General features: G+C 44.0%; 1 protein-coding gene across 4 annotated transcripts in view; it reads right to left on the bottom strand.

The window, feature by feature from the left end:
- Adcy8 (adenylate cyclase 8) overlaps positions 1-25,840 on the bottom strand; it is a 231,096-nt gene that overhangs the window by 127,747 nt on the left and 77,509 nt on the right. For 3 of the 4 annotated variants that reach the window (XM_047525869.1, XM_047525870.1, XM_047525871.1), the window contains exons 3-4: positions 9,372-9,502; positions 4,738-4,849 (exon numbers count right to left, since the gene is read on the bottom strand). The exons of the other annotated variant lie outside the window; for it this stretch is intronic. In XM_047525869.1, the coding sequence (XP_047381825.1) occupies positions 4,738-4,849; positions 9,372-9,502 (243 nt within the window). The remainder of the gene's footprint in view (positions 1-4,737; positions 4,850-9,371; positions 9,503-25,840) is intronic. 4 annotated transcript variants of the gene reach the window in all.

Below are 25,840 nucleotides of genomic sequence, written 5' to 3'. Positions count from 1 at the left end.
GATTTTCTCCCCTTCTGGGACAACCACTGGACAATGATATAAAGGTGTTCATGTTCAGGATTCAATTTTCTTTTAAACAAAAGGCAAAATCTGCTAAACTCCTTGAAAATCCATAGGCCCCAAATAAATGAGTCCTTTCTCTCCCTTTTTCTCCCTCTGTATATGTAGTATATAGAACATATTTTTTCATATAAAGTAAAATATATGTTATATACCACATATTTCATATATAGAAACATAGAAAAATATCTAAATATTCATATAGCTATACATGTATGTACATTTGAAGAAGGCCCGGCTTCTTATCTGTCAAGTTCTGCAATTCGCAAACAAGTTTTTTCTTATCACATATTATAAGCTGTGAAATGACATAACAGGATTTTTCAAGCAAGTGTTTTTTTTTTTTTTTTTAATCTACCAGAAAATTCATATAAAGATTGCTCAGCTGTTTTGGAAAAAGATATTTAAAAAGAAAAATATAGTCAATCAAGTGAGGATTTTCCTATGACTTTATCAAGTTAGTCTTATAATCCATTTCCTTTCATCTTGATGTCTTTGATAAAAAAAAATCTTGGAATAATCTGAGGATTTTATTAAACTACATATGTAGATAGTGGATAAAATTGGGAGATATATGCACCAAGTAATCAAAGATTGTTGTGATCTGGAGGATGGTGGAGCTACAGGGATATTTACTTTTTGTGTGAGTTATATCTTTAATGTTTGACTTTTACATTATGAACAAATATTACTTTAAAAAGCACAAAAAATTAGTAAAAATGAAAAAGACTCTCAAAACAGAAACATTAGTGCCACCAATATTCTTTATAAAAAGAGTTATATCAAGAACCATGACAAATTTTATGGTACCATCTAATTGTAATCAGAAAAGTAATACATGAAAACACTGCCCTGGTAAAAGTTAAAGTGCAGGCGAGGTGACAGTCCCCTTGGACAGCTCCTTGTTCTCAGACGTGCACCCTGGCAGTCTGCTCCCGCCCCTCCCCAGAGGCTGCTGTGCGCACACAGGCAGGCACACCTTTTACATCTGAACTGTTTTCCATGCTCTTTAGCCATATATTTGGCAGACTATGTTTATGGATCTGAAACACGCTTTTTTCATGAAGCAAAATGTCATGAAATATTTCTGTATTAGTATACAAAATGCTCTCAGCCTCAGTCAGGTATTGGTTACTTTTGTAAAGTGATGGATTTGTTTCTTACTGTTAAAAATTCAATCAAACTAAGAAGAACTTTAACAGAAGACTTTGAAGTTATTCCTCTGTTTTTATAATGCAATAAATCAATGTACTATGTATGCCATTGACACCCAAGATAGGTTCTCTCCGACCTCTTTATACTGAAAACCTATAGCAAAGGACTGAGACAAGGCATCCAGCAAGCATTTGCAACCACAGTTAGAGAAACACACACACAAAATGCAAGTCCAAACCCCTTTCATATAAAAGCAGAACCCTGCAACTCAGCTGATAAACTACATGTTTAAGACCAGGGACAGAATTGTTAATGTAAGTGTTGTCATTTCAAAGTGAGTAGAACAATTTTCACTACAGAGTTTCTCAAATCTTTCCAAGGACGTTTCCCTATAATGGTAGGTACTGAGTCACCTGGGGTAGAGGTAGGGGTAGTGGAAAGAGGGTTGGATGTGAGATACTGGGAGTGAATATATAGTAGTACTGATTTTGAGCTGGCCTGTACTAAGGTTCTCCACCTGCATTGTGAAATTTTCCATCTTTCCAATTCTGATAGGAAATGGAGGCTCAGCTGAACCTCCCCGGGCCATTTGAGTCAAGGGTACACTTGAATCTCACCTTTCACCCTTCACACTGCATGCATGAGCCGCGACACCTTCCTGACATCTTGTCCTCTACCCTCCAACTTGCCTGGGCCCGGGCTTCGTGGTTAAGGGCAAGCCCCTGCCTCGGTTGACTTGGGTCTAATCACCCACACTACTTCCTGATGCTTCTGGATAGATGATTTTACTTCTCTGAGTCTCAGTCACATGATTTGTAAGAAGGGAACAATAAGGAGCCTGCCTTACAGGTTTGTTGTGAGAGCAGATTGAGGTCACTCAGGGAAAGCACTCATCGCAGGGCGTCACATCCACCAGGGGTTTACCATGTTTAATATTCTTATCAAAATCAATAATACGTTGACTCCATCACATGTCTCTGCTTAATTTGATAAACATTTCTTTCTTTAAGATCTTTTCATTAGACTCGGGCCCCAGATGACAGATGGTGGCTTCTGGTACTTGGTTGGCTGGGTGACCATGCTTCACTCCCAGCCCTTCAGGTTGTAAAGGATCACCAGAGTGAAAAAGAACAGGCTACAGAACAAAGTCTCCATTCCTTAAAATGCTGCACCCTGCGCTCCGAGATATTTCTCTCTTTTTCTCTGTCCATCTCTTTTCTCACCAGAACTTCCCGTGCCCTTTACGCACTAGCAAGTTTGAGCTTCTTCTAGTGCCCCAAACAAGCAGTGTGTTTTCACAGTTCTCTGCCATTATGCCACGCCTGAGCCTACAAGGCACTCATCTAATCTAATGCCAGGAAGGTCCCTGCTGTGCCTCCAGGCCCAGCCTGCCTGGGGCTTCCTCTCTGGATGCTGCCAGATCACCGTCCACCCCCCAAGTATGGATGACTCCTTTCTAACCTCCAGGACATCTGCATTTATTATTGCTTGGGACACGCTGCTATGATCATTGTCTTATTCTCTTGCCAGACTCTGAGCTTCCTGCGGGAAAGGACTGGCTTTGTCTTCCCAGAGTCTTGTATGGTGACATGGCAAATACTCAATAAATGTTGATTGAATAATGGATTAAATTTTACCTTGTCGCCTTTTCTCTGTGTCTGTGGGATTTACTATGCCACCAGAAATTGACTTTGATCTATCCTTCATCAGAGGGCTACTTTTGTTCATCTTTACATCTGTGAGCGAAAATATCCAGAACCATAAGAAATGAAATAATTCCACATAACTAGTACCAACCATCCCCAATGCACCATCAAAAGGAATGGTTGACAGGCTTTTCCCCAAATGTCCAGTCCTCCAGGTAAACCCCCCTACTGGGAGGAGACCTGGGTTCCACCTCCTCTCTCTCCATGACAGAGCCTGTCTGATTGCTATCCGGGAGCTTCCGCTTGCATCTGGGGTCCTTGTCAGCTTCCACTTGCCTTGGGTGTCTCTTCATCACTGCCAACCTTTCCCTTTCCCTCCAGCAATCTCTTCTGCTTTCTCCACTTATGCAGAATATCTTCATTCTTACTCCCTCCTCTGCATAAATCATACTTCCCTGATTTCTTCACCTTGATAATTAGCATATATATTATGTACAATAAAAACTTCCCCTTTGCCAAGTGGGTAGTCATGAAACCACGACAATCAAGACATCTAGCAGCTATATCCCTCCCCAAATCATCCCTTTCATGCTCCGATACTAATCCACCCACTCCTATGCCAGAATATTGCAACTACTTATCTGTTTTCTGCTTCTGTAATTTTATCTTTTATAGCCGGTATTATAAGTGGAGTCACAAAGTATCTACTTTGTATCTCATGTCTATCACTTGGCATATTGCATTTGGCAGTCATTGATGTTCATATATCAGTGGATCATTCCTTTTTTATAGCTGAACAGTATTCTATTATGTTTGTTTACCTCATTTTTAGGATTCAGCTTATAAGTCATTTTTTCCAGGAAGTCTTCTCTGATCTAGGTGTTATGTGTTACCTCTGTGTTTCCACAGCACCCAGACTGGCTTTCTTCCTAGCACACTGCACGTGGCACTGAGTACCTATTTATGTATCGTTGGCCAGAATCAACTTCAGGAAAGGAAGAGGTGCTTTCTTATTCACACGTTCCCATCAGAGAGCACCATACACAGCCCCTAGTAGGTGCTCAAAGGCAAGTATGAGTGTATCTCCCCTGGAGTGAGACAACCTTGGAACAGGACATTTGGTATTCTGAAAATGAGCTCCCACTTGATGCAGTCTTAATTAATTCTTACTACAGCCTACGAAGCTGACACGATTGCATACACTTTACAAAGCAGAAACTTAGGTCATTCCTATTGAAGCCCAGAGCTCACTCTAAAATACAGTGAGATAACGCTATCCCTAGTGCACTTGAGGGGCTTCAGGACTAGAAGTGTGTATTTTGATAGGAAATGTTCATCTCCTTTCATTTGTTTTCTAGCTTAGCTCTGATTTAGCCAGCTGAAAAAATGAAGATAGTGTCTGGTTGGCTAAAACAAAGCTCTTAAGTTAGGTTGAACAAAATGGTAGTGGGATGGTCCAGCAGCTTACTGGTTCTTGAGAACAGGCAATTCATTGCAGATGGCTGGGGTTGGCTAGGAAACTGCAGGCAGCCATCACTGCATGCATGGACACCGAGCCTGCAGCTGGATGGAACCTGGCCATGGGCAGGGGAAAATAATGATGAGAGAATGGAAAGCAGAGAGAAAAGACCAGCATGACTGTCACTCAATCAGCTGTCTCTCAATTGGGAAAATTAATCTGACAAACCTCCCACCCGAGACCAATAAATAACTAACATCAGTCCCCAAAATGTGAGAGGGTCAGGGGTCCAGGCCCAGGGACAGGATGCAGAACGGTAATGGCATTGGTGATGAAGGTTGAATCTTTCTCTTCCCTCATTCCACATGCAGTACCTCACTCCTGCAGAAGACTAGGAGGGAATTAAATTCAACTCACATGGGCCAGTCGATCAAATCTGGCAAAGAGCTCGTTGAGCATCCTGACCAGCTCCTGAGCGGACAAGGTCGTAGAGAGGTTGGTAAATCCTTTAACATCTGCAAAAAGAATACTAAACAGGGAAGGGGTGGGGGTGGGAGAAAGCATATTAATATTTTAATCTGTTCTGGGAGATATGTCAACTCCATCCAAATAAATCAAATGTCTTTGTGGTCTGAGATTTTTGCTCTTCCTGCCATGGGAGGTAGGAATGTCTTGGTATTTAACAAATATCTTGGCAAGGAGAGGCTACTCAGGAGATCAGGAAGGACCATGGGTCAGTTGAAGGTCCTGTCTTCTGAGTGAGATGTGGGGGTGTAGCAATATAGATGCCAAAGGAATTGTTCACTGTGGACAGATTGGTTTGTTGTGAAAAGCACAATGAAACCTCATGAATTATGTCTATATTGTTACAAGGAACAGTCATGGAGATGACATGAACACAGAGCAAAACAGACTTAAGGGCTGGGGCAGAACACAGAAGCTCAGCACCTGGAGCCCAACATGGCCAGCAAATAGACTTTCTCCAAAATGTGAGGCCTGCAGGCAAAGCTGGCAGGCTTCAGGCAGAATGATTAATTACCTAAAACTCTTATATTTTCTCAGGACTTCAGTGAAGTGATGACTTATTCTACGCTGATGGCTTGGTAGAAGGGCAGGAGCAGCCCTCAAGGCACTAGAGCCTGGCACTGCATGAGCACCATCTTGGCTAAGTTGTCAGGTTGCCCTGTGGGGAAGGCATAGTGCTCTGCATTCTGGACCTGAGGACATGAAGCTCAAAGAGGCGAGGAGACTTGCCCCAGATCTCACTGGTGGCCTGTGGCAGAGCTGGAATTGTTCCCTGAGGACACTACTCCACTCCCCTCGCCACCACCTTGGGGACCTCTCAAAGGAAGGATGGGCTGCCAAGTTGTATCACTGCTCACGATGTAGTCTCTCTGAAACCTCAGAGGTTTCTTTATATACCTGTCTTTGTACATGCTGTACCCTGTCTCCCACAGAGCACTGACTCTTTTTGGTGTCTATTAAAATCTATAAGACTCTATATTTATGGAGACCTCCACAGGCAGAGCCAGTCACTCCACCTCTAGCTTCCTGCCCCGCCTTGGTCCTACTGTCACGGCACTTAAGAGAGTAGAGTCACATGTGGCTACGTGTGCTGCATCTATTATCTAAATAGCAGAGAAAAAGTCACCTCTGGGTCCCACCTGCCCAGCACACAGTTGGCCTGGCCTTATTACAGGTATCCTGAGTCCAATCAACAGAAATATCCAGAATTAAGTTCTCCCCCTCACAGTGTGGTCCTGGCTACTGGCCTTTCCTGGAGATTGTTAGAAACGTAGAATCTGAAGCGCCTCCCAACCCAGACATCAGCATTTGCTTCAACAAGGGTCTCCCATGATTGATGTGCACATTACAGACACGGAAGCACCAGTTTAAGTCAGAGCCGTACATTCAAGTTTTGGTGGTTGACAGGGTAGAGGCCAAGGCCAGGGGCCTTTCTCAAGCCATGGCTCCTTCTGCTCCCACCAGGCACTGGGCTCAAGGTCATCAGGTCTCTTGATCCTTGCTGTAAGCTTGTAGCCTTCCAAGTGGAATGAAGCCCACCTTTTACTGACAGGAGGCACACTACTATGTGAAATATAATTAACACTTAGAAATGAGCTGGAGACAATTTTTAGGGAAGGGTCATCAAAGAAACACACACGAACTAAAAAAAAGCAACTGAGAAGGAAGAATGAAGGAGGTGGGTTGCTGTGAAGAGAGTGACAGCACTGGAAATAATTTCAAAACTGTTGCCCACTGTGCAGTGGCTTTCCTTGGGGGCCGAGAGGGGGTGTAGCAGCCGGTCTGGCTTTGTTCTCAGACAGGGCTCAGGACCATCCTCCTCCGCTTTGCTTGCCTTGTCTCTGGTCTTATTTTAGTGCCCACAAGCCAGTCCTGGGGCAGAAGATGCCCCTCCGCTCCTGAGAGGTTGTCCTCCCAGCGCCAGGCCCCAACAGTGGGCATCTCGCCACCAGCGCTCCTAGCAGAGTCCTGGTGGCAGCTGTCCCCTGCCATTCTTCTCCCTTGGAAACTCCTCTCATGGCCTGGCACAGGAATGCGGCAGGAAATGGGATGCTAATCCAGAGGGATGTGAACTCTGGAGAAGGGTCTGCAGAGCGCAGTGTTTAAAATACGTTCGTGGGCTTGGAGGGACAGAAGTAACTTGGGCTGTTCTGGACTTGAGGGAGTGCAGAAAGAAGGATGAACACGGTCCTGGAACTCCAGGGTGTGGGTGTGGGCTCGTTATTATTATTTTCCATTTGAAGGTAGCTTGTTCTTTCCTCTTTCTCCATGGCGACAGGCATTTTCATATGCCATTTAATTATTTCATTTTGATATATTTATATAACACATATATACTTATATCTTATTTCTTTCTTTTCTTCCAAAAGATGGATCCAATTTCTAGTTTCTCTCTGGACCTGCCTTTATTATGAAACCACTTTGCCACCAGAGAAGGAATATGGAAAGTCACCTGCACAGACAACAGCTCTGTCCTCACTTTTGTAAAACTCATGTCTTTTTTCTTTTTCTTTTTATTTGGCTGACCTTCTCAGATAAGTACAATAAGGATCCCTCCTTCCAGGAAGACTCCTCTACCCATCCCCAATTGCCCCACTCCCTACTGCCCTGACCAGGTTTTGCCGCTGTTTACAATCAGCTAACACTCTGCCTTCTTAATAACAGAATTGCACACCATTGATTGACAGGTCGACTGTTGGACAATTAGTCTCCATGAGCTCCCATTTTCTATGGAACTGGTTCCAAGCTCTAGGGTGCATCTCTTACTGGAGTTGCTTTCTGACAAAGGGTTCTGTGGCAAGTTCAAGCATCCACATCAGTGATGCTAAGTGCCTGCTAAAGGGTTGTGTCAGAATCTAGATCACTGCTTTGAAATATGTGTCCCTGCATCCCAGGTGTGAAACCCTTAGAGATACAGGAAAGAGTTGTTCTTCCCTCCTACAAGGTTGAGAAGGAAGCAACAGTGTATGTTGTCATTTTTTAGAGTTTTTCAGTATGTAGTCTTTTATCCAAGATTTGGGAAATTTCTACCTTATGATATTTGGTAGGAAGGAAATATGATACTATGGAATAAGCTGAAAATTCAATACCTGCTCTTCCAGGACTTACAGAAAATGACTGAGCTTAGTCAATCAGCACATCTGCCCCAGGGCTTAACATGAGATGCAAAGAAGAGCGGGGAGCAGAGAGTTGAGGTGAGGCAAAGGCAGCCTATCCGGTTTCTGCAGAAGGAACTGCAGCACCCTGTCAGGGGACAGGGGTTGGCAGCACAAGCAATGGACTGTTCGGAGACAGTGTGGTGGCATACTAACTGCCTGGTGCTCTGGTGTGACTGGCTCTGTGGCCTGGCTTCATTCTAGCCCATGTCCCAGCCTGCTTCTCCATCCTCTCTGGTTATTCTGCAAGCTGCCACACAGCCTTTTAATACATTTCTTTGAAATCTGCCAGGGTTGGATTCTTTGGCTTGCAACTAGGAGACATGTCTGAAGCAACCTGCAGTGTGTCTGGCTCAACTAGATGCCCATGCCTGTGTTAAGTATGTGTCTTCAAACATAGAGTCTACATAAACCCCTGCACAGTGATTGTTAAAAACACCCATTTTACAAAGAAGGATCCTGAGATTCAGGTAAGTGCACTGCCCAAGGTCACACACACAAGGGAGAGCAGACTTAAGATCCTAAAGCTGGCTTTCCTCACTATGGAATCTCCCCTCTGAATTTCAGTATAAGCTAGAGATAGTATATTCCTGGGCACCCAGAGACAATAATGGTCAGATGGACTGATTGTGTGCATAGATGACTGGGTGAATGAATTTGTGGGTGCATGAATGGATGGATGGTGAGTGAGTAGGTAGTTGGGTGGATGGATGGATGGATGGATGGATGGGTAGGTGCATAGAGGGATGATTCGTGGGTGGATGGTTGGCCAGCAATATGGTTGCAAAGGAAAAGAAGTGAAGACCTTGTTACAAGCTGATTTAAAGATACTTATGAAGAATATAAGGAGGCAATCCATGTGATTATACCTGAAGCCTCCAGATTGCAATTAAAAAAATTATATATATATAGATATATATATATGTAGATATCTCTCTCTATATATATATATTTAGTTGTTGATGGACCTTTATTTTATTCATTTATTTATATGCAGTGCTGAGAATTGAACCCAGTGCCTCACACATGCTAGGCCACTGAGCCACAACCCCAGCCCCTCCAGATTGCACTTTGAGATTATTTTTCCAATCATAGTCTACCCAGTTTGGCCTTTCCCACTGAACATACAGCAAGCCTCCTCTAGCGGAGCCAGGCAGTAAGTCAACTAGCCAATATAATCAAATTCTCTGACATTCTTCTGCAGCCTCAATTTGGAAACGTAAACCTCTGATGAATAATCACTAGTTAATGAATTAATCAACCAAATGACGAAAGGCACTGCGTTCAGGAAGACAGCGTCACAGCAGGACACCGAGAGCAGCCAGGCACAGGCTCACGTGGAGGAGCAGGGTGCGGGCCCCAGCCTCTCACCTGACGTTCTCGTAGCGGTGGATGTAGATGCGGTGGAACTGGTGCTGCAGGTGCTCGTCTTCCACGTTGGTCATGTCGTTGATCATTTCCAGGACGACAAACCGGGGGAGCACAGACAGCACGAGCCGCTCCTGGAAGAAGCGAGGAAGAGGACCAGTCCCGTTAGGCTGGCTAGCAAGACCCTGATGGGTGGGAGGAGGGCGGAGAAGGCGCCGACTCTCCCACAGACTTCTCAGGGAACTGCTGGTTTCATGACATTCTATGGACACGGCCAGTGTCTTTGAGTCCAGGCGGTGGGCTGGGTGTTGAGTATACAACGGTGGGTTAAATGGATGTGGATCTGTGGTTCCTACTGTTGTAGAGCTTCCATTCTAATAAGTGAAATGGACACTAGACATTATGCACACACACATTACACCCCCGCCACACACACACACCCAGGTAATGTGATAAAGTGCCACACAAGAGTGAAGCAAGATGAGAATACAATGACTGATGACATGATTCAAATCAGGGATTAAGACGACCTTTACTTGGAATTGGTATTTAAACAGTCCTGAATGGTTGTTATGAGCCAGCCCCTGTGTAGGGCAAGGAGAAGTCGAGGAACAGAAAATGGAGACTACAAATGTCCCGAGGCAGCAAAAAGCAACCGTGTAACTGTAGAGCAGTGATCAAGGGGTATGGAAGCCAACTACGAGTAGGGAGGTATAGGTAGATCTCTCAGTATGAGATGCTTGCTTCTAATTCTAACCGAAACTGGAAGCCATGAAGTGGTACTAAGCAGAAGAGTGACATAAACATTTTGCATTTTACAAGATCCTTCTGAGTATGAGTTGAAGCATGAATTTTGGGGAGGTGCCTGAGGGTGGAGGCAGGGAGACTCACTGGAAAGTTCCTGCCGTGGTCCTGGTGAGAGATGTGGTAGAGATAAGACCCCCAGGATTGGCAATCAACTGACATGGAGGGCAGCCTCCGTGATGAGTAAGTTCTGAGTTTGGGGGCTGCAGCAAGTGTGCTCTGACTAAGGAGAGAGGAAACCCAGGGGAAAGCAGGCTCAGGCGGTGCTACCTCTTTATAAAAGAGGAGAGGAAGTGAGATAGACAACCTGAAAGTGGGACCCAAGACCTGAACGATATTATTCTTTTATTGTGATCACCACAGTAGATAAAAGCAATCGGTTAACTAACAATAAACTGAATCCTAGGACAACCTCATGTTGTGCAAACGGGCAAGAGTGTGACTTCCGACACACGACTCGCTGTCGGGGAGACTGAGTTTAAGAGAGATGCATTCTAATCTCCGTAGTTTTTCGTCTTCGTAGTTATGTGTGAATCTTAAGAGCTCATTATGCATGGATCTTCACAGTTATGTATGGATCTCCATCCAGTCTCTTCTGTTTCTCATGAGACTCTGAAACTGAGCACATGCAAATCTTTTTATTGAGTGGGCAGACTGAGTCAGAACGAGATTAAATGCTTTGCACAACCCGAGCAGTTAGGATGCCATCTCTTAGCCTCTTGTTCCTTGCTGAGTTTCTTGGTGAGATGGGAAAAGCCCTGGATTTACTCTTATGGGGCAGTTTGGATCCTGCCTCCATGACTTACTAGAAATGTAGCATTAGGTAAGCTCTGTCACCTCTCTGTGCCTTAGTGTCCCAATTTGGCAAATAGAATAATACCATCTACTTCACAGGGTTTCTGTGGGAATTCAGCGAAGTCAAATGTGCGAGGTCCCGGTATTGTTCCCTCCCATCTCTCTCTTCTCTGCTTAATGCTGCCTCTCATGCAAAGGACTTATGAATGAAGTGGTCGCTGAGTGTCATATGATGATGCTTTTCCTCTCTTGAGCACTGTCCTATAGTGGGACTGAGAGGAGTGCCTCTTGTAAATGCCCCTTCATCATGTCCCCTTTATGGTCATTAGTGTTCCTTGTTAGCTTCCCAGGTACTTGTGACCCTGTTCATACAATTGTTGCTGGATGGGAATAGGTACTAGCAGGGATGTGAGGGACAGTTACCCTACCCACTGTGGGGATGTCAACTGAAGGACCCTCTGCAGCACTTGGAACAGCCTGCAAAGCAGGGCACACACCCCAGCGTCTGCCTTCATTTGTGAGTGCGTTAAAGTGTGCCTTGTCCTTTCACCAGTGTTGTGTCGGGGTGATGTCTTAGACTGGAGAGACAGGAAGGGGGAAGGCTGGTGTTAGGAGGTGAATGGCACTGAGCTGAAAAGGTCGTGATGTTGCCACAAAATGTTCCCCGTGTGGGGGAGGGATGGGAACGGAGATGCAGAAGCACATCCATTCTCAGCATTGTTAAAAGAAGTTCCTCCCTAAAATGAGAATCCGTGGACATGCTTAGAAGGCTTTCCCAGGAATCCTGTACTTTAGCCATCCATCAGAATAGCCCGCGGCCTTTTCAAAGCACCTGCCATTGCCCCACCCTGACTCTCCAGTGGAATTGAATCTCACGGAAGCAGCCAGGCGGGGAGAGTTTTTTAAAGCTCCTAAGATTTTGGAATACCCAGGCGGGAGGGAGAACTGCTGGCCTTCTCTGTCAAGTACTTCTAGGCACCGGATGACCCTCAAACTTCACTATAGATTGACAGGTATTTGCAGAAAAGACCAAAAACATGGGATTAGTAAACAGATCACTTGGGTTGTAAACAGCAAGGGATCAAGCCAGGCTTCTGAGGTACACAGCCCCCTTTCTGCTCTGACAATTCACCTCCTACAAACGCATTCTGTCCCCTCTCACTGGATCCTCGAGGCTCTTAAAAAATGACTCTACGCGAAGGCAGAAGGTGGGATACGCCTATGATACGGGCTCACAGTGTGCAATGAGACCTCAGAGAAAGGAGGGCCAGATCCACTAAGGATGTGGGGGGAGAATTTCATGAACTAGGGTCCCTGAAAAATAAGCATGGCTTCAGACATTTTTCACTAATTTTTATATTCATATAATGAATATTTACTGAAAATATTCTACATGCCATTTCAGTTCTAGGAATAGAAGCAACAGAAGGGATAAGAGGGGCAAGATGGTAGAGGGTGCTGGCGTGGCACACCTGGATTGCACCCCTACAAGCAACCTTGCACGTGGCTCTGAGAGTACCCACTGTGGACCAGCACTGAACCAGGGAGCTTCGTACAGAGTCTCATGTGCTATTCTCCATCACTCTATTGTAGAGATGTCTCATTGTAGATTAGGAAAAGAGAAAACTAAGGACCAGAGAGGCAAAGTAACTTCCCAAGGTCACAGAGCAAGGAAGCACCAGTGTCTGGGCTATCAGACTTCAGAGCTTCTGGAAACTTCTCACCTTGCCAGAGAAATCTGTTTCTGGACAAACATTCCTCAAAGCCTCATTCTCCAAAATGAAAATCTAATTGCCATTGAAGTCAGAGGAGCGTGAGCATGTCTATGGCTCAACAAAGCAGCATGTGATGCTCAAGGATTTACTTCAAAGCCAGCAAACGAAGAGTCAAACAGCCTGGTACAGTTGAAGGAAATTGATGAAAATAGGCAAGCGATGCCCACAATTTTCACCATCATAATCCGTAAACTAAAAATGCTTTTTAGTAAGAAGTTGCTGTGAGTTTTACAACTGCAAACATGACACTGTGGTGGCTCTTCTTTTATGGAGCTTGGTTGCAAGTTACTGATGTGGAAAGAAATCCACAGTATATTGTTAGAATAACATGCATGGATGGTGTGACCCAAGCACATGCTGTGCACTGTGCTTCTAGTTCTGTACCCAGGAGTCACCAGATTATTAACAAAGCTATTGTCTTGGTGCACCATTTCCTGAAATCTTTGCTTGCTTCTTTTATTTATTTATTTATTTATTTATTATTTTCAGTTTTTAAAAAATTTTTATTTGTTCTACTTAGTTATACAGGGCAGTAGAATGCATAATGCATTTCAATAAATGATACATAAATGGAGAATAATTTCTCATTTTTCTAATTGTACATATTGTAGGATTACATCAGTCATGCATTTATTATGAACATGAGGTAATAATGTCTGATTCACTTTACTATCTTTTCTACTCCCATACCCCTTCCCTCCCTTCACTTGCCTCTACCTAAACTAATTCTATTCTTCCCTAGCCCCACCCCCTCCTCCTTATTGTGAATTAGCATCCACATATCAGAGAAAACATTTAGCCTTTGTTTTTTGGGGTTTGGCTTATTTCTCTCAGCATGATATTCTCAAACTCAATCCATTTACCAACAAATGCCAGAATTTCATTCTTCTTTTAAAGCTGAGTATTATTCTATCATATATATATATATATATATATATATCACATTTTCTTCATTCATGTGTTGAAGCCTACCTAGGTTAGTTCAATAGTTTAGCTATGGTGAATTGAGCTGCTATAAACATTGATGTGGCTGTGTCACTGTGGTATGCTGATTTTAAGTCCTTTGGGTATAGGCCAAGGAGTGGGATAGCTGGGTCAAATGGTGGTTTCATTCCAAGTTTCCTGATGAATCTCCACACTGCTTTCCAGATTGATTCCACCATTTTGCAGTCCCACCAGCAATGTATGAGTGTATCATTTTTCCCACATCCTTGCCAACATTTATTGTTGCTTGTATTCTTGATAATTGCCATTCTGATTGGAGTGAGATGAAATTTTAGTTTTGAATTGAATTTCTCTAATTGCTAGAGATATTGAACATTTTTCATATATTTGTTGATCAATTGCATATCTTCTTCTGTGAAGTGTCTGTTCAGTTCCTTCATCCATTTGTTAATTGGGTTATTGTTTTTTGGTGTAAGTTTTTTAAGTTCTTTAGATATCCTAGAGATTAATGTTTTATCTGAGGTGCAAGTGGTAAAGATTTTCTCCCAATCTGTAGGCTTTCTCTTCACATTATTAATTATTTCTTTTTGCTGAGAAGAAGCTTTTTAGTTTGAGTCCATTCCATTTATTGATTCTTGATTTAACTTCTTGTGCTTTAGTGGTCTTGTTAAGGAAATCAGATCCTAGACTGACATGGTGAAAATCTGGGCCTACTTTTTCTTCTAGCAGTATCTCTGTTCTAGTGTCTAAGTCTTTGATCCACTTTGAGTTGAGTTTCATGAGGGGTGAGAGATAAAACCTTAATTTCATTGTGTTACATATGCCTTTCCATTTTTCCCAGCACCATTTGTTGAATAGCCTATCTTTTCTCCTGTGAATGTTTTTGGCACCTTTGTCTAGTATGAGATAACTATATTTATGTGGGTTTATCTCTGTGTCTTCTATTCTGTACCATTGGTCTACATGTCTGTTTTGGTGCCAATACCATGCTGTTTTTATTATTATAGCTCTGTAGTATAGTTTGAGGTCTGGTATTATGACGCCTCTTGCTTTACTTTTCTTGCTAAGGATTGCTTTGTCTATTCCAGGTCTCTTACTTTTCCAAATGAATTTCATGATTGCCTTTTCTAGTTCTATGAAGAATGTCACTGGGATTTTAATAGGAATTGCATTAAATTTGTATAACGCTTTTGGTAGTGTTGCCATTTTGACAATATTAATTCTGACTGTCCAGGAGCATGAGAGGTCTTTCCATCTTCTAAGGTCTTCTTTAATTTCTTTCTTTAGTGTTCTGTAGTTTTCACTGTATGGATCTTTCACCTCTTTTGTTAGATTTATTCCCAAGTATTTCATTTTGTTTGAAGCTCCTGTGAATGGGGTGGTTTTCTTAATTTCTCTTACAGCAAATTCATTACTGATGTATAGGAATGCTTTTGATTTATGGGTATTGATTTCATATCCTGCTACTTTGCTGAATTAATTTATTAGTTCTAGAAGTTTTTTGGTGGAATTTTTGGATCTTCTAAATATAGTATCGTATCATTGGCAAATAGTGGTAGTTTGAGTTCTTCTTTTCCTATTTGTATACCTTTAATTTCTTTCTTCTAATTGCTCTAGCTAGACTCTAAAGGACTATGTTGAATAAAAGTGGTGAAAAAAGGGCATCCTTGCCTTGTTCTAGTTTTTAGAGGGAATGGTTTCAATTTTTCTCCATTTAGAATTATGTTGGCCTTGGGTTTAGCATATATGACTTTTATGACATTTTGATATATTCCCAAAAATCATATTAAGAAGAAAGCATCATATGATCATCAATAGATGCTGTCTTAATATGATTTTTTTTACAAGAAACATATTTTTTCAGAAATAAATCAATAATCTTATAGTTAACTAAAGAAAAATAATTCACCTAAAGTTTAAATCTGGGGAACCAGGTGGATTTATCTGTGAATGACACAGTGTTGCTCTTCCTCACTCCTGGTTAAAACCTTATTTTCTTCCCCTGCCCTCCACATACTGTAGGATCCTGTAAGATGGGAAAATTCTGTCCACCTTGTGTCCTCTATACGAGTAGATCACAGACTGTTTGTTGTGTCACTGAGCATGTAATCACAGTGGGTGCTTGCCATCCCTTCTGCCTGGGATGGCCTAATTAGCACATGAACTCCTACTCTTCTTCAAATCTTAGGGCAAATCTCATTTCCTTGCTGAAGGGGATTAGTCATTCCCTCCTCTATCATGTCCCTTCGAGTGGATCTTTCTCAGCATTTGTGACACCACATGGTGCTAGTCTATTTATATTTCAGTTGGTCAACTGAGCTCTTTGAGTTTATCTTTTTATATCTGAGGCCCAAGCACAATGGTTGGCAAAAAGAGATTTCAATCAATGTGTAAGTAATGAATGACCAAACAGTGCCTGGTCTGCATAGGAGACGCTAGAATGAATCAAGCGAGCCTGTAAAGGGCCCTTCACCTCAAATGATTTCTCACACCAGTAACCTGGAGGGTTTTGGATCTCACCGATTACCGGGTCAAGATTTTCATTCCTGAACTCCCAGTCCTGAGGAGGGGGCTAGGTTCAGCTCAAGGGGAAGGCTCAGAAGTCCCTTCCCTTTTTGCTGGATCTGAGACTGCAGCTGCTTCCAGGGCAGGTTGTGGAGTGACCCGTCCTGGAAGGCCCCTGGGGGTAGCAGGTCCGAATCTTTCCTCTGGATAGTAGCGTGCCAAAATGGTGTGCTTCGGAGAGCGACAGCGTTACGTGGGAACACACAGCATTCCCCAGCGCCCACGGAAAGGTGTGAACGGATCTGCTTATTCATGAAGCATGATTTGTAAGCCAGTGGGTGGTGTAAACAGCCATTTCGAGGGATTGGAACACCCCGTTTATAAGTAATTACAGATAATTGAAAACATAGTAATAAACACAGCTCCCTTTTTTGAGGTCTTTCTGCCAAAGCCACCTTCTCATGGAGGCCGTCCCTTAGGTCCAGGTCCGGGTGGTCACCCACGGGGTGGGACCCTTTCACATTTTGTTGATTTTTTTCCTTTCTGCAGGCATCATTATTTAATTTTCTATTTTTTTTTTTTTTGTTCTGTTTTTCGTCTGTCTATCCCATTTGGTTCATGAGGGTGCACATTTAGTCTCTTATTCAACATAATAATCCTGGTGCCTAGAAAGATACCTGACACCTATTAGACCTCCCACACATATTGTTGTATGGTTTCTATAATAAAATCTTCATTTAACTGACTCTTGTTTTCTAATCCTTTGTTCCACAAAGAATAATTATAAAGTAAGAGTATGTGATACTAATGTGATACTATAAGTTTGAAAAATAAACCTTATTATACTATTAGTTATTAAAATATTAAACTAACACAAAATGTATATTGACTTACAGTAACATGTCGTTCTCTCTTTGAATAGCTTTCTGGAGGATTTCATGGACAGCGTTACTTTATCTGTCTTTGACTTAGTAATTACAATGTTGATCTGTTGCCAACAACCATGTTCAGGATGCTTACTGGCAAAGTGGGTGGGTGTAGACACACAATTCACATATTCTTCACTTAAGGTTCTTCCTTATGAAAAATTTATCTTTGTGTAAAATCTAAAAGAAACTAAAGTAGCTGCAAAACTAATTTATAATTCCTGTAGCAATGCCTAGGGGCAAGCACTGCGGTAGGTAGTCAGTAGAGTGGGGGCAGGGTCGAACACCAGGTCTGCGTTGTCATGTGGGAGACAGAATCCATCCAAAAGAGTAATCAAACAGATGACTACGTCTGCAACAAGTGCCGTGGGAAAGACGTGCTCAGTGTACTTGGGTCATGCTGGGGATTCACTGGGATAGGTGATTAGCTGAAGGGTGTGTGAGAGAGTGTGTGTGTGTGTGTGTGCACAGCACGTGTCAGGCCTGGTTGAAAAAAGGCACAGTATGTTTGAGATGTCAAAATCGGGCCATGGCTGGAGTTCTGCAGGGTAGGATGGAGTGGCGTGAAGGGAGGGGACGCAGACAGGCCCAGCCTTGTTGATCTCTCTCCTGGGAGGGATGAGAGGCCACTGAAGTGTTTTGCTAAGGCATCAGAGACATGATCAGATATTTTTAAAAACAGCATTTCCACTGAAAGATTGAAAAGAGTAGATTCAATGAAATGGTGAGTATGGGGAGAGGAAGGAATGGAAGCCATTACATGGTTAATGTAAAAAATCCAGGCAGGAGATGAGAACCACTTGGACCAAGTTCGTGGCACTGGGGGTGGGGGCAGGAAATGTGGCCACATAAGAGGGGTATTCGGGAAGCTCGTATAAGGTACCACGAAAGAGGGTAAGAAGGGGTGTCCAGGAGGACTCCTGGGTTCCTGGATTTGTCAAGGAGAGGACTTTGAGTTTAACCAATGGACTTCCCAGGGACCGGCACTAAACTTCCCTCTGGAGCAGGGAGAGGAAGTGACCGTTCGGATGTTCTGCAGAACTTCCCTCCATCCCCAGTGCCAGATGTCACCAACTGACTCTGACACTGACTGCAGCTCAGCTTTAGAAATAGGCTGCAGGCACTACCAGGGGGATGGGATGACCGAAGGGAATGGAACCTATTTATTAGTTATCCTTGAACTATTGTCACCAAGCAAATCAGGTCCTTGACTGACCTTTGGATCATGCTTGTCCAACCTTAGGCTGCAAGGAGCAGAGGGGATTCCACAACCACCTCTGCACAGGAGGGATGGTGCAGCCAGAAGCAGCCTGGCAGAGGTCAGAATGGGGTGGGCATCTCCCTTTCCCCAGGGAGGAAAGCAGACGGTGGACGGGCCAGCACCCGAAGAGACACCAGTAGTGTCACATAAAACTCAAGCAGGGGACGGGTGAGATTCTATCTGTGAACAACCTGAGAGTGCCAGGTGGCACAGGAGTCAGTGAGTGGGAACCAGGGAAGGCTGGGGTCGGGCTGTGCCTGTGACCGTATGGCTAGGGCTTTGATGGCTTGCATGACTTGGATGGCTCTGGTCAGCACTGCTGTGCAGGCTGCTCCCACAGACGGCTGACGTGGTTCTGCTTGTCACACAGCTCCTGGTTCTACTCATGCCATCTCCTGAATTTACACCCTGTGGCTCAGAGAAATTCCAACCCCTTGGAATACCTGCTGGGGCTGCTTCAGGGTCCAGTCACTTCTTTTTTTTTTTTTTTTTAACAATTTTTTCAATTTTTTTTTGATCACTGTACACATATAAGGTGCAACTTTTCATTTCTCTGGTTGTACACCAAGGAGAGTCACACCGTTTGTCACTTCTTACCCACTCTCCTGCTCTCCCGCTCCTGGCCAACAGCACGATGAGGGTCTTTCACTTCCTAAAAGTCCCCATCACGTTCTTGACTGTGAGCCTTCCAAGCCTCTCTCCTGTCCTTCGGGGCTCCACTCTGGCACCACTTACAGTCCCCTCCTTCAGAGGTGTCGGTACTATTGCCCTGCCACACAGACTCTGCAGTCCCTCAACTCCCCCTCTCGGAATGCTCAGCACACACACTGGGTTGTCCATCTCCCTGACAAGACTCTGAATGCCTTGAAGACAGTGACTCTGTTTTGTTCGCCTTTGGATCCTCAGCAACTTCCTCAGTGTTTGAAAGTAGTAAGTGCTAAATAAATATCTGCTGAACAAACTGGTGAACTCTGGAAAGGCGGAGCTCACGTGGGACTCAAGACTGTACCCTCCATGGGAGTCATCTCCGCCCCTGGCACAGAAAGTTCAAGAACTATCTGTTAGAGTCTTCAAGTGGCAACACTAATTCCATCCTCCAGTGTCATATCATCGATGGTCTCAGGAGAGATTTTGAAAATAAAATTTTATAGCAAAATTCTCCAGCACTCATGCTTGCCAGCATCCTGCCATTTGTGCTACTGGCAACTGTCCCAGGTCCTCCCTCTGTAAAGCATTTTCTGCAAGAGGATGGGAGTTTGCCTGGAGTCTGCTTATAAAAGCCCATTCTCCACACTTTTGTTTCCCTTGAATTTGTTCACTGCTTGAGAAACATCATTCAGATTCACTGAAAATACAATCTCAAAGAAAATCGGAAAGTTTGCCCTTTAATACAATTCCCAGCTCCCACTGGGACACAGTATATGCTTTCTTGGCTTTAGAGATCAGAAGTTCAAGAATCTCTCCTGGAGCTGGGCTGTGGCCCTGGGTGGGCTTTGGGCTCAGATTCTGCACCTGGTTTTCTCCCTGAGTTTTCCATTTGCATGAAAAGAGACCCTGAGCTGGTTCACAGTCCTCAGCAGCTCCTGTCTGGGTTCCCTCTCCTCTCACATTAACATCCTCTATTCATGTTGTCAAGATGCTTCACAGGTTCAGTGGCCACAGTACACCTGAGGGGAAGTCAAGGTGCAAACGGTGAGGGACCCAGGACCTCTGCTTCACACAAACGCTCACGGTGGGAAGGAGCAGGGAGCAGGGCAGCTCTGCAAGGCAGGCTCCTGTGCAGCTTCCGTGTTTCTGAATGGCCCCGGGAGGCCTGTCCACTTCAGTCCCTTGCAAACCGTGAGCCCTCTTGTCATCCTTCCTTACTCTACTGCCGCACAGCAGCGACGACTGCAGCCAAGTTCCAGGCACAAGGAAGACGATCATTTTAGTGTTGGAGAAAATCCCTTATTTTTAAAGATCACACACCATCACACAAGATCACACACGCCGTGTGCTTCACATCCACTGCCTAATTGAAACACGACACTAATCATGGTTGTTCCTTTATCCCAGTTTGCATATTGCTATGGTTCAGATGTGACGCAACCCCGCAAAACTCATGTGTGAGATAATGTAAGGAAGTTTAGAGGTGAGATGATTGCCTATGAGAGTTTTTATCCCATCAGTGCATTAACCCACTGATAGGGATTATCTCAGTGGGAACTGTAGGCAGGTAGGTAGCTGGAGGAGGTGGGTCACTGGGGGCGTGTCTTTCAGGTACAGTTTTCTCCCTGGTGAGCAGTGCTCTCTTCCTGCTTCCCTCAGGTCCTGAACTGCTCTCCTCCGCCACACCCTTCTGCCCCAATGTTCTGCCTCACCTTGGGTCCTGAGCAATGGAGTTGGCCATTTATGGACTGAGACCTCTGAAACCATGAGTCCCAGATAACCTTTTTTTTTCTGCTCTAAAATTGTTCTTGTCAGGTCCTGTGGTTACAGGGGGATAAGGTTGCTGAAGATAGCGAGAATGCCAGTATTTCAACCAGGTAATCCAAAGTCACGCCTTTACTAAGTGCACAGTGAGGACTTAAGCCCATGTTTGTTTGTTTGTTTTTTCTCTGTAACTTGGATCATAATTCACCCATGACATAATTTATTCACTAAGTTGAGAAGTAGGTGGCACAGGACTGGGCATGGGGTTAATTAGAAAACAAAATTATTCCCTTTATAGAGCTAAAGTTCTAGACGCAACCAACAGATCATGGAGGAACTCAAGGGGAGTTTCTGGCTGCTTTGGCTGAATGGCCGGTCTTATGGAGAGCTAGTGGGGAGGCTTCAGGTACAGCAAAATAGCAAGCAGTGAGGTGAAGCCATACTGTCTTCTGTCAAATTCTTTCATTCATTCAACAAACTTGTATTGAGATTCCAGTGTAGACCATGGAGTGTGTCAGACACTATACCTCTAAGGATTGGTGATCGAGGCAGACAGGGTCCTGGATTCTGTGGGGCTTACAGTCTGGGTCCTGGAGATGGCAGGGAAGACAGGTGATAGCCACAGTATCACGGAGGTCCAGTAGAGATGACTGGCAGTGTCTTGATAAGTAGGACGACACCAAGGCAGTAGCAGGCCCTGGCTGGAATATGGGTGGACAACTCAGGGGTGGAAGGTAAGCTGTTCCATCAGTCAGAAGTGGGGACAAGAGAAAGGGGAAGAAGCTGGGCTTCTACGTACTTCATTATCCAGACTTAGAGTAAGACAGAGAACGAGTGTCCAGGAAGAGCTGCAGAGTTCTGGGTGTCGAGGCTCAGGCATAAGCATGTGTTCGTGGCTGGGATAGGCGCTCCCTTCTCAGTGTTTTAAGCCATGTAGCTACTTAGGTGAGTCATGCATTCCTTTGATCACCTGAGTCTGAACCAGGGTTTCTTCTCTAACTGGTCCAGTGAAGCTGCCCCTGAATCCCTGTGTGAGAAGAGCTGCCTCCTGCCTCTGTGAAACCCACAGTACCTGTACCCCGAAGTGCAGTGGGAGCTCCCTGGCTGACCCCTGCTAGACCGCTTCTCTGGTTTAGCTGATCTGCAGGATTACCCCATTATCCGCAGTCTTGCTCACGCACGTCCACAGGTCGGAGCTGGTAGGAAGCTCTGTGGCCGTGTGCAGCGTGGATTCCATCTGCAGCTCCAGGCTGGCCAGGAGTCATGCAGTTTGCTCCCAGACCTGCTGTAGTTTTGTGTTAGTGGACTTCCTTCAATCAAATATCAAGTAAAAATATTAAATAACTAGGAAAAGAGAGATGTTTGTAGGAACATGGAGGCAGGTGGACTGGGTGTGGAGGGGTGAAGGAAGGCAAGGGTGGGATAGGAATGGAAAATACAGCAGCAGTGCACGATTGTGGAAGGGACAAATAAATAAAAAGTAACTTCTGGAACCAGGCCAACAACGGTACCTAGCTCTGAGTAGAGGAAAATGAGACTGGGCCCTTGAGGCCTGAGACAGGAGCTAGGTTCTGGGTGGGACCAGAGCTAAAGCTGTCCTTTCCCAGATGGCACTTGGGCTCCCACTTTCCTCTTGGTCCCATAGTTCCCCTGTCTGTAAATTGAGGATCATAACAAGAGCATCTATTTCAGTGTCAGTGCAGAGTTAAATGACTCAATACTTGTAAAAGAATTAATGTCTAGCATATTGTAACCACAACCCATGTATTTGTTAAATTTACTGGTGAGCATACTCTATTTCAAGCATTGCTTTAGAACTCTAATTGTATTTTGATGCTAAAGCTATTGAGCTTTTAAAGTAGGGACATTATCCAGGAAATACAAAGGAAATGAATAGAGAGAATACGGGAGATGGCAATTGCACTTTTAAATTTTTGAATTTTTAATTAAAAATATTTGTTGCCAAAATCTTGACTCTGGCATTCGAGTTTATATTTTAAAGGGCTTTCATAAAAATTTTCACCCAGAACCGTTTCTGAAAGCTAAATGTGAGCATAGCCATACAGATGCTGTAGCTTCCTTGGCTCAAGACAGTATGTTCTGCGGGTGCCCTTCAGGCTGATTCAGCCATGGCCTGAGAGCCTGGGTAACATCCATACCTACCTGCTGGTGGTCTCAGCCCCCAGGAACTCTGGTTCTGCTCAGAAATGCAAAGACGGAAAAGTTTTGGAGTCAAGATAAGCTTGCTCATTTGGCTGAGCTCAGCAACCGATTTACTCAGTGACTGTGAGGACTTACATGAGTCCTTTGAGTCTCAGTTTCTTCATTTATAGAATGGGAAAAATAATCTCTGCCTCCCAGGATTGTTGTCTAGACTACATGACAAAGCTCCTTATACAGAGCCCGGTACATATCAGGTGCTGACTAGACAGCAGTGGCGATCCCATTTGTTTGAATTCACTCAGTCTCCGACTCGCAGGGCCTGGCCTGCATTGCACTCTATATTCCATGATATGGAGTGAAGTTGAAAGAAGGCACAAAATTCAGGTTTCAGGGATTTTCTGCTTTTCGTCTTTTCAAGAAATGGTTTCTCAGGTTGCTTCGTTCGCAGTTTCCAGATAGATCAATTTGGAAATTCCGGGATGAAGGTCTTTCCTCACTTGCCCAGTCTCAGTCATTGCTGGATGCTACAGTGTGACCAGAGACTCCTGAGTACAAGGCTGACCAAGGCCAGGTCTCCACAGACCACAGCTCAGATTCTGTACCTTAGCTGTGTGGCCTTGTGAGTTATTTAACCTGTCCAAGCCTCAATTCTGTCTCCTGTAAATTGGTCACAGCAGCACCCAGAACCCAGTGGGGCATGTTTTTGTAAGATGCTTAGCTGCAGTGGGTGGCCATGGCGTTGGGTGGTGGGGAGAAAGGGAGGCGTGGTCTGTGCCGGGTATAGGCAGTAAGGAGGTCGCTTCTGAAGCATTTACAGTGAAAACACGATGACCCAAAGGTGTTTCGCTGGCTCCTCACCCACCATTAGCTCTTCTCATGTAGAAGGCACGCGATGGGGTCACGTGTGCCGCGGACCCAGAGCTGAGCAGCTCCGGGCTTGGTGTGTCCATGGTAACCCTCAGCTGAGCTCCTAGTGTGATACAGCAGCCGCTCCAGCATTACGGAATGAAAAGGAAGGCACATTTTCTTTGGTAATAAAATGATAAACCAAAGGCAATGTGACACTGGGGCAAAATGCTGAACTCTCCTGAAAGGAATTTAGTCAAATGTGAGGAATAAAGAGTACATTTGTTGAGCCCGGAAGACATTAGGTACTGAATTGGCTGCTAAGCAGCTCCTCTTGGGAAAATCTTTCTTTTAAGCACTTCTAAGGGCTTGAAGATTTCAAAGTCTTTGAAGGGAGTGCTCCAAGGTCTTTTTATATAGGCTTTGCTACTTTTCTCTGACTCAGAAACACTCATAAGCATTATGCTGTTAAAACCCGGGGTGATGGCTAATTTATGTGTCAACTTCACTGATGCCCTGATGTCTGGTTAGACAGTATTCTGGATGCTTCTGTAAAGGTGTTTTTAGATAAGATTAACATTTAAACTGATAGACTTTGAGTAAAGCAGATGCTTTCCATAATGTGGGTGATCCTTATCCAATCGGGGTAAGGCCTGATTTCATTCCCCAGTACCTCCCTTTCCAGTCTCTTCCTCCTTCTCTCCAGAACTCTTCCTCTATTTTACTGATCTCCTTTCAATTTTCATAAGATCCCTCCCCCAACTTTTTTTCTCTTTTTTTCTGTCTAGCTTGCACATAGGAAAGAAACTATATGACCCCTGACTTTCTGAGTTTGATTTATTTCATTTAACATAATGTTCCCAAGCTCCATCCATTTTTCTGCAAAAGATATAATTTTGGTTTTTCTTTATGACTGACTAAAACTCCATTGTGTGTTTATACCACATTTTGTTAGTACATGCATCTCCTGATGGGCACTTAGGCTGGCTCCATAGTTTGGTTATAGTGAATTGTGCTGCTGTGAATGTGGATATGCATGTGTCACTAAGTATGGTGACTTTAATTCTTTAGGATAAGTACCAGGGAGTGGTACAGCTGGTTCCATACCTAGTCTTCTGAGGACTCTCCATGCTGATTTCCATAGTGTTGTACTGATGACAATCCCACCAACAGTGTGTAAGTGTTTCTTTCCTCACATCCTCATCAGCATTTAATATTGTATTTTTGATGATCGCCATTCCAACTGAAGTGAGATGAAATCTCAGTGTAGTTTTGATTTACATTTCCACAAACCCTAGAGATGCCGAATATTTTTTTCATGTGTTTGTTGGCCATTTGTATTTCTTCTTTTGAGAAGGATCTGTTTGGTTCATTTGCCAATTTCTTAATAGGGTTATTTTTTTGGTGTCAAGTTTTTTGAGCTTTTTACATATTTTGGATATTAATCTTCTGTTGGAAGAGTAGCTGACAAAGATTTTCTTTCATTCTGTGCTCCCTCCAAACTCTTCATTGTTTCCTTTGCTGTGCCAAAGCTTTCTAATTTGATGCCACCCAGTTATTAATTCTTGGTACTATTTCCTGAGCTTTAGGGGCCCTACTGAGGAAGTTACTTCCTGCACCTGTGTGTTGGGTTTCCAGTCTTGATGGCCTTAGGGTATGAACTGCAGATTTTGTATCTGCCAGCCTTCAAAATTGCATGGACCAAGTGCCTAAAATAAATTATCTCTATAAATTCCGTTTCCCCCTTTCTCCCTTTCTTTCTCTCCCCCCCCACTCCTCTCTGTTTTGTTTTTCTGTGGAACATTAATACACCTTGAATGGTTATTATTGCTATGGTTGCCACTGTAACTTCCGTTCTTAGCTGTACTTAGAGCACGGACCATTGTGCCATGTGCAAACCCTATAGGAAGTTGAGCAGGACTCATCCCAATCTGACCTTGGTGATGTGATGAGTATGAATAATGCCCTTGATGTGCAGTTGGGACTATCAGAGCCCCCAGAGTGGTCACCTCTGGCTGTGAGTACCACCTTTTAGGTGAC

This window comes from Sciurus carolinensis, chromosome 1 (assembly GCF_902686445.1).
Source record: "Sciurus carolinensis chromosome 1, mSciCar1.2, whole genome shotgun sequence".
NCBI lineage: Eukaryota > Metazoa > Chordata > Mammalia > Rodentia > Sciuridae > Sciurus > Sciurus carolinensis.
The sequence above is the reverse complement of the archived record's forward strand: the minus strand, read 5'-3'. Positions and strand labels throughout refer to the sequence as shown.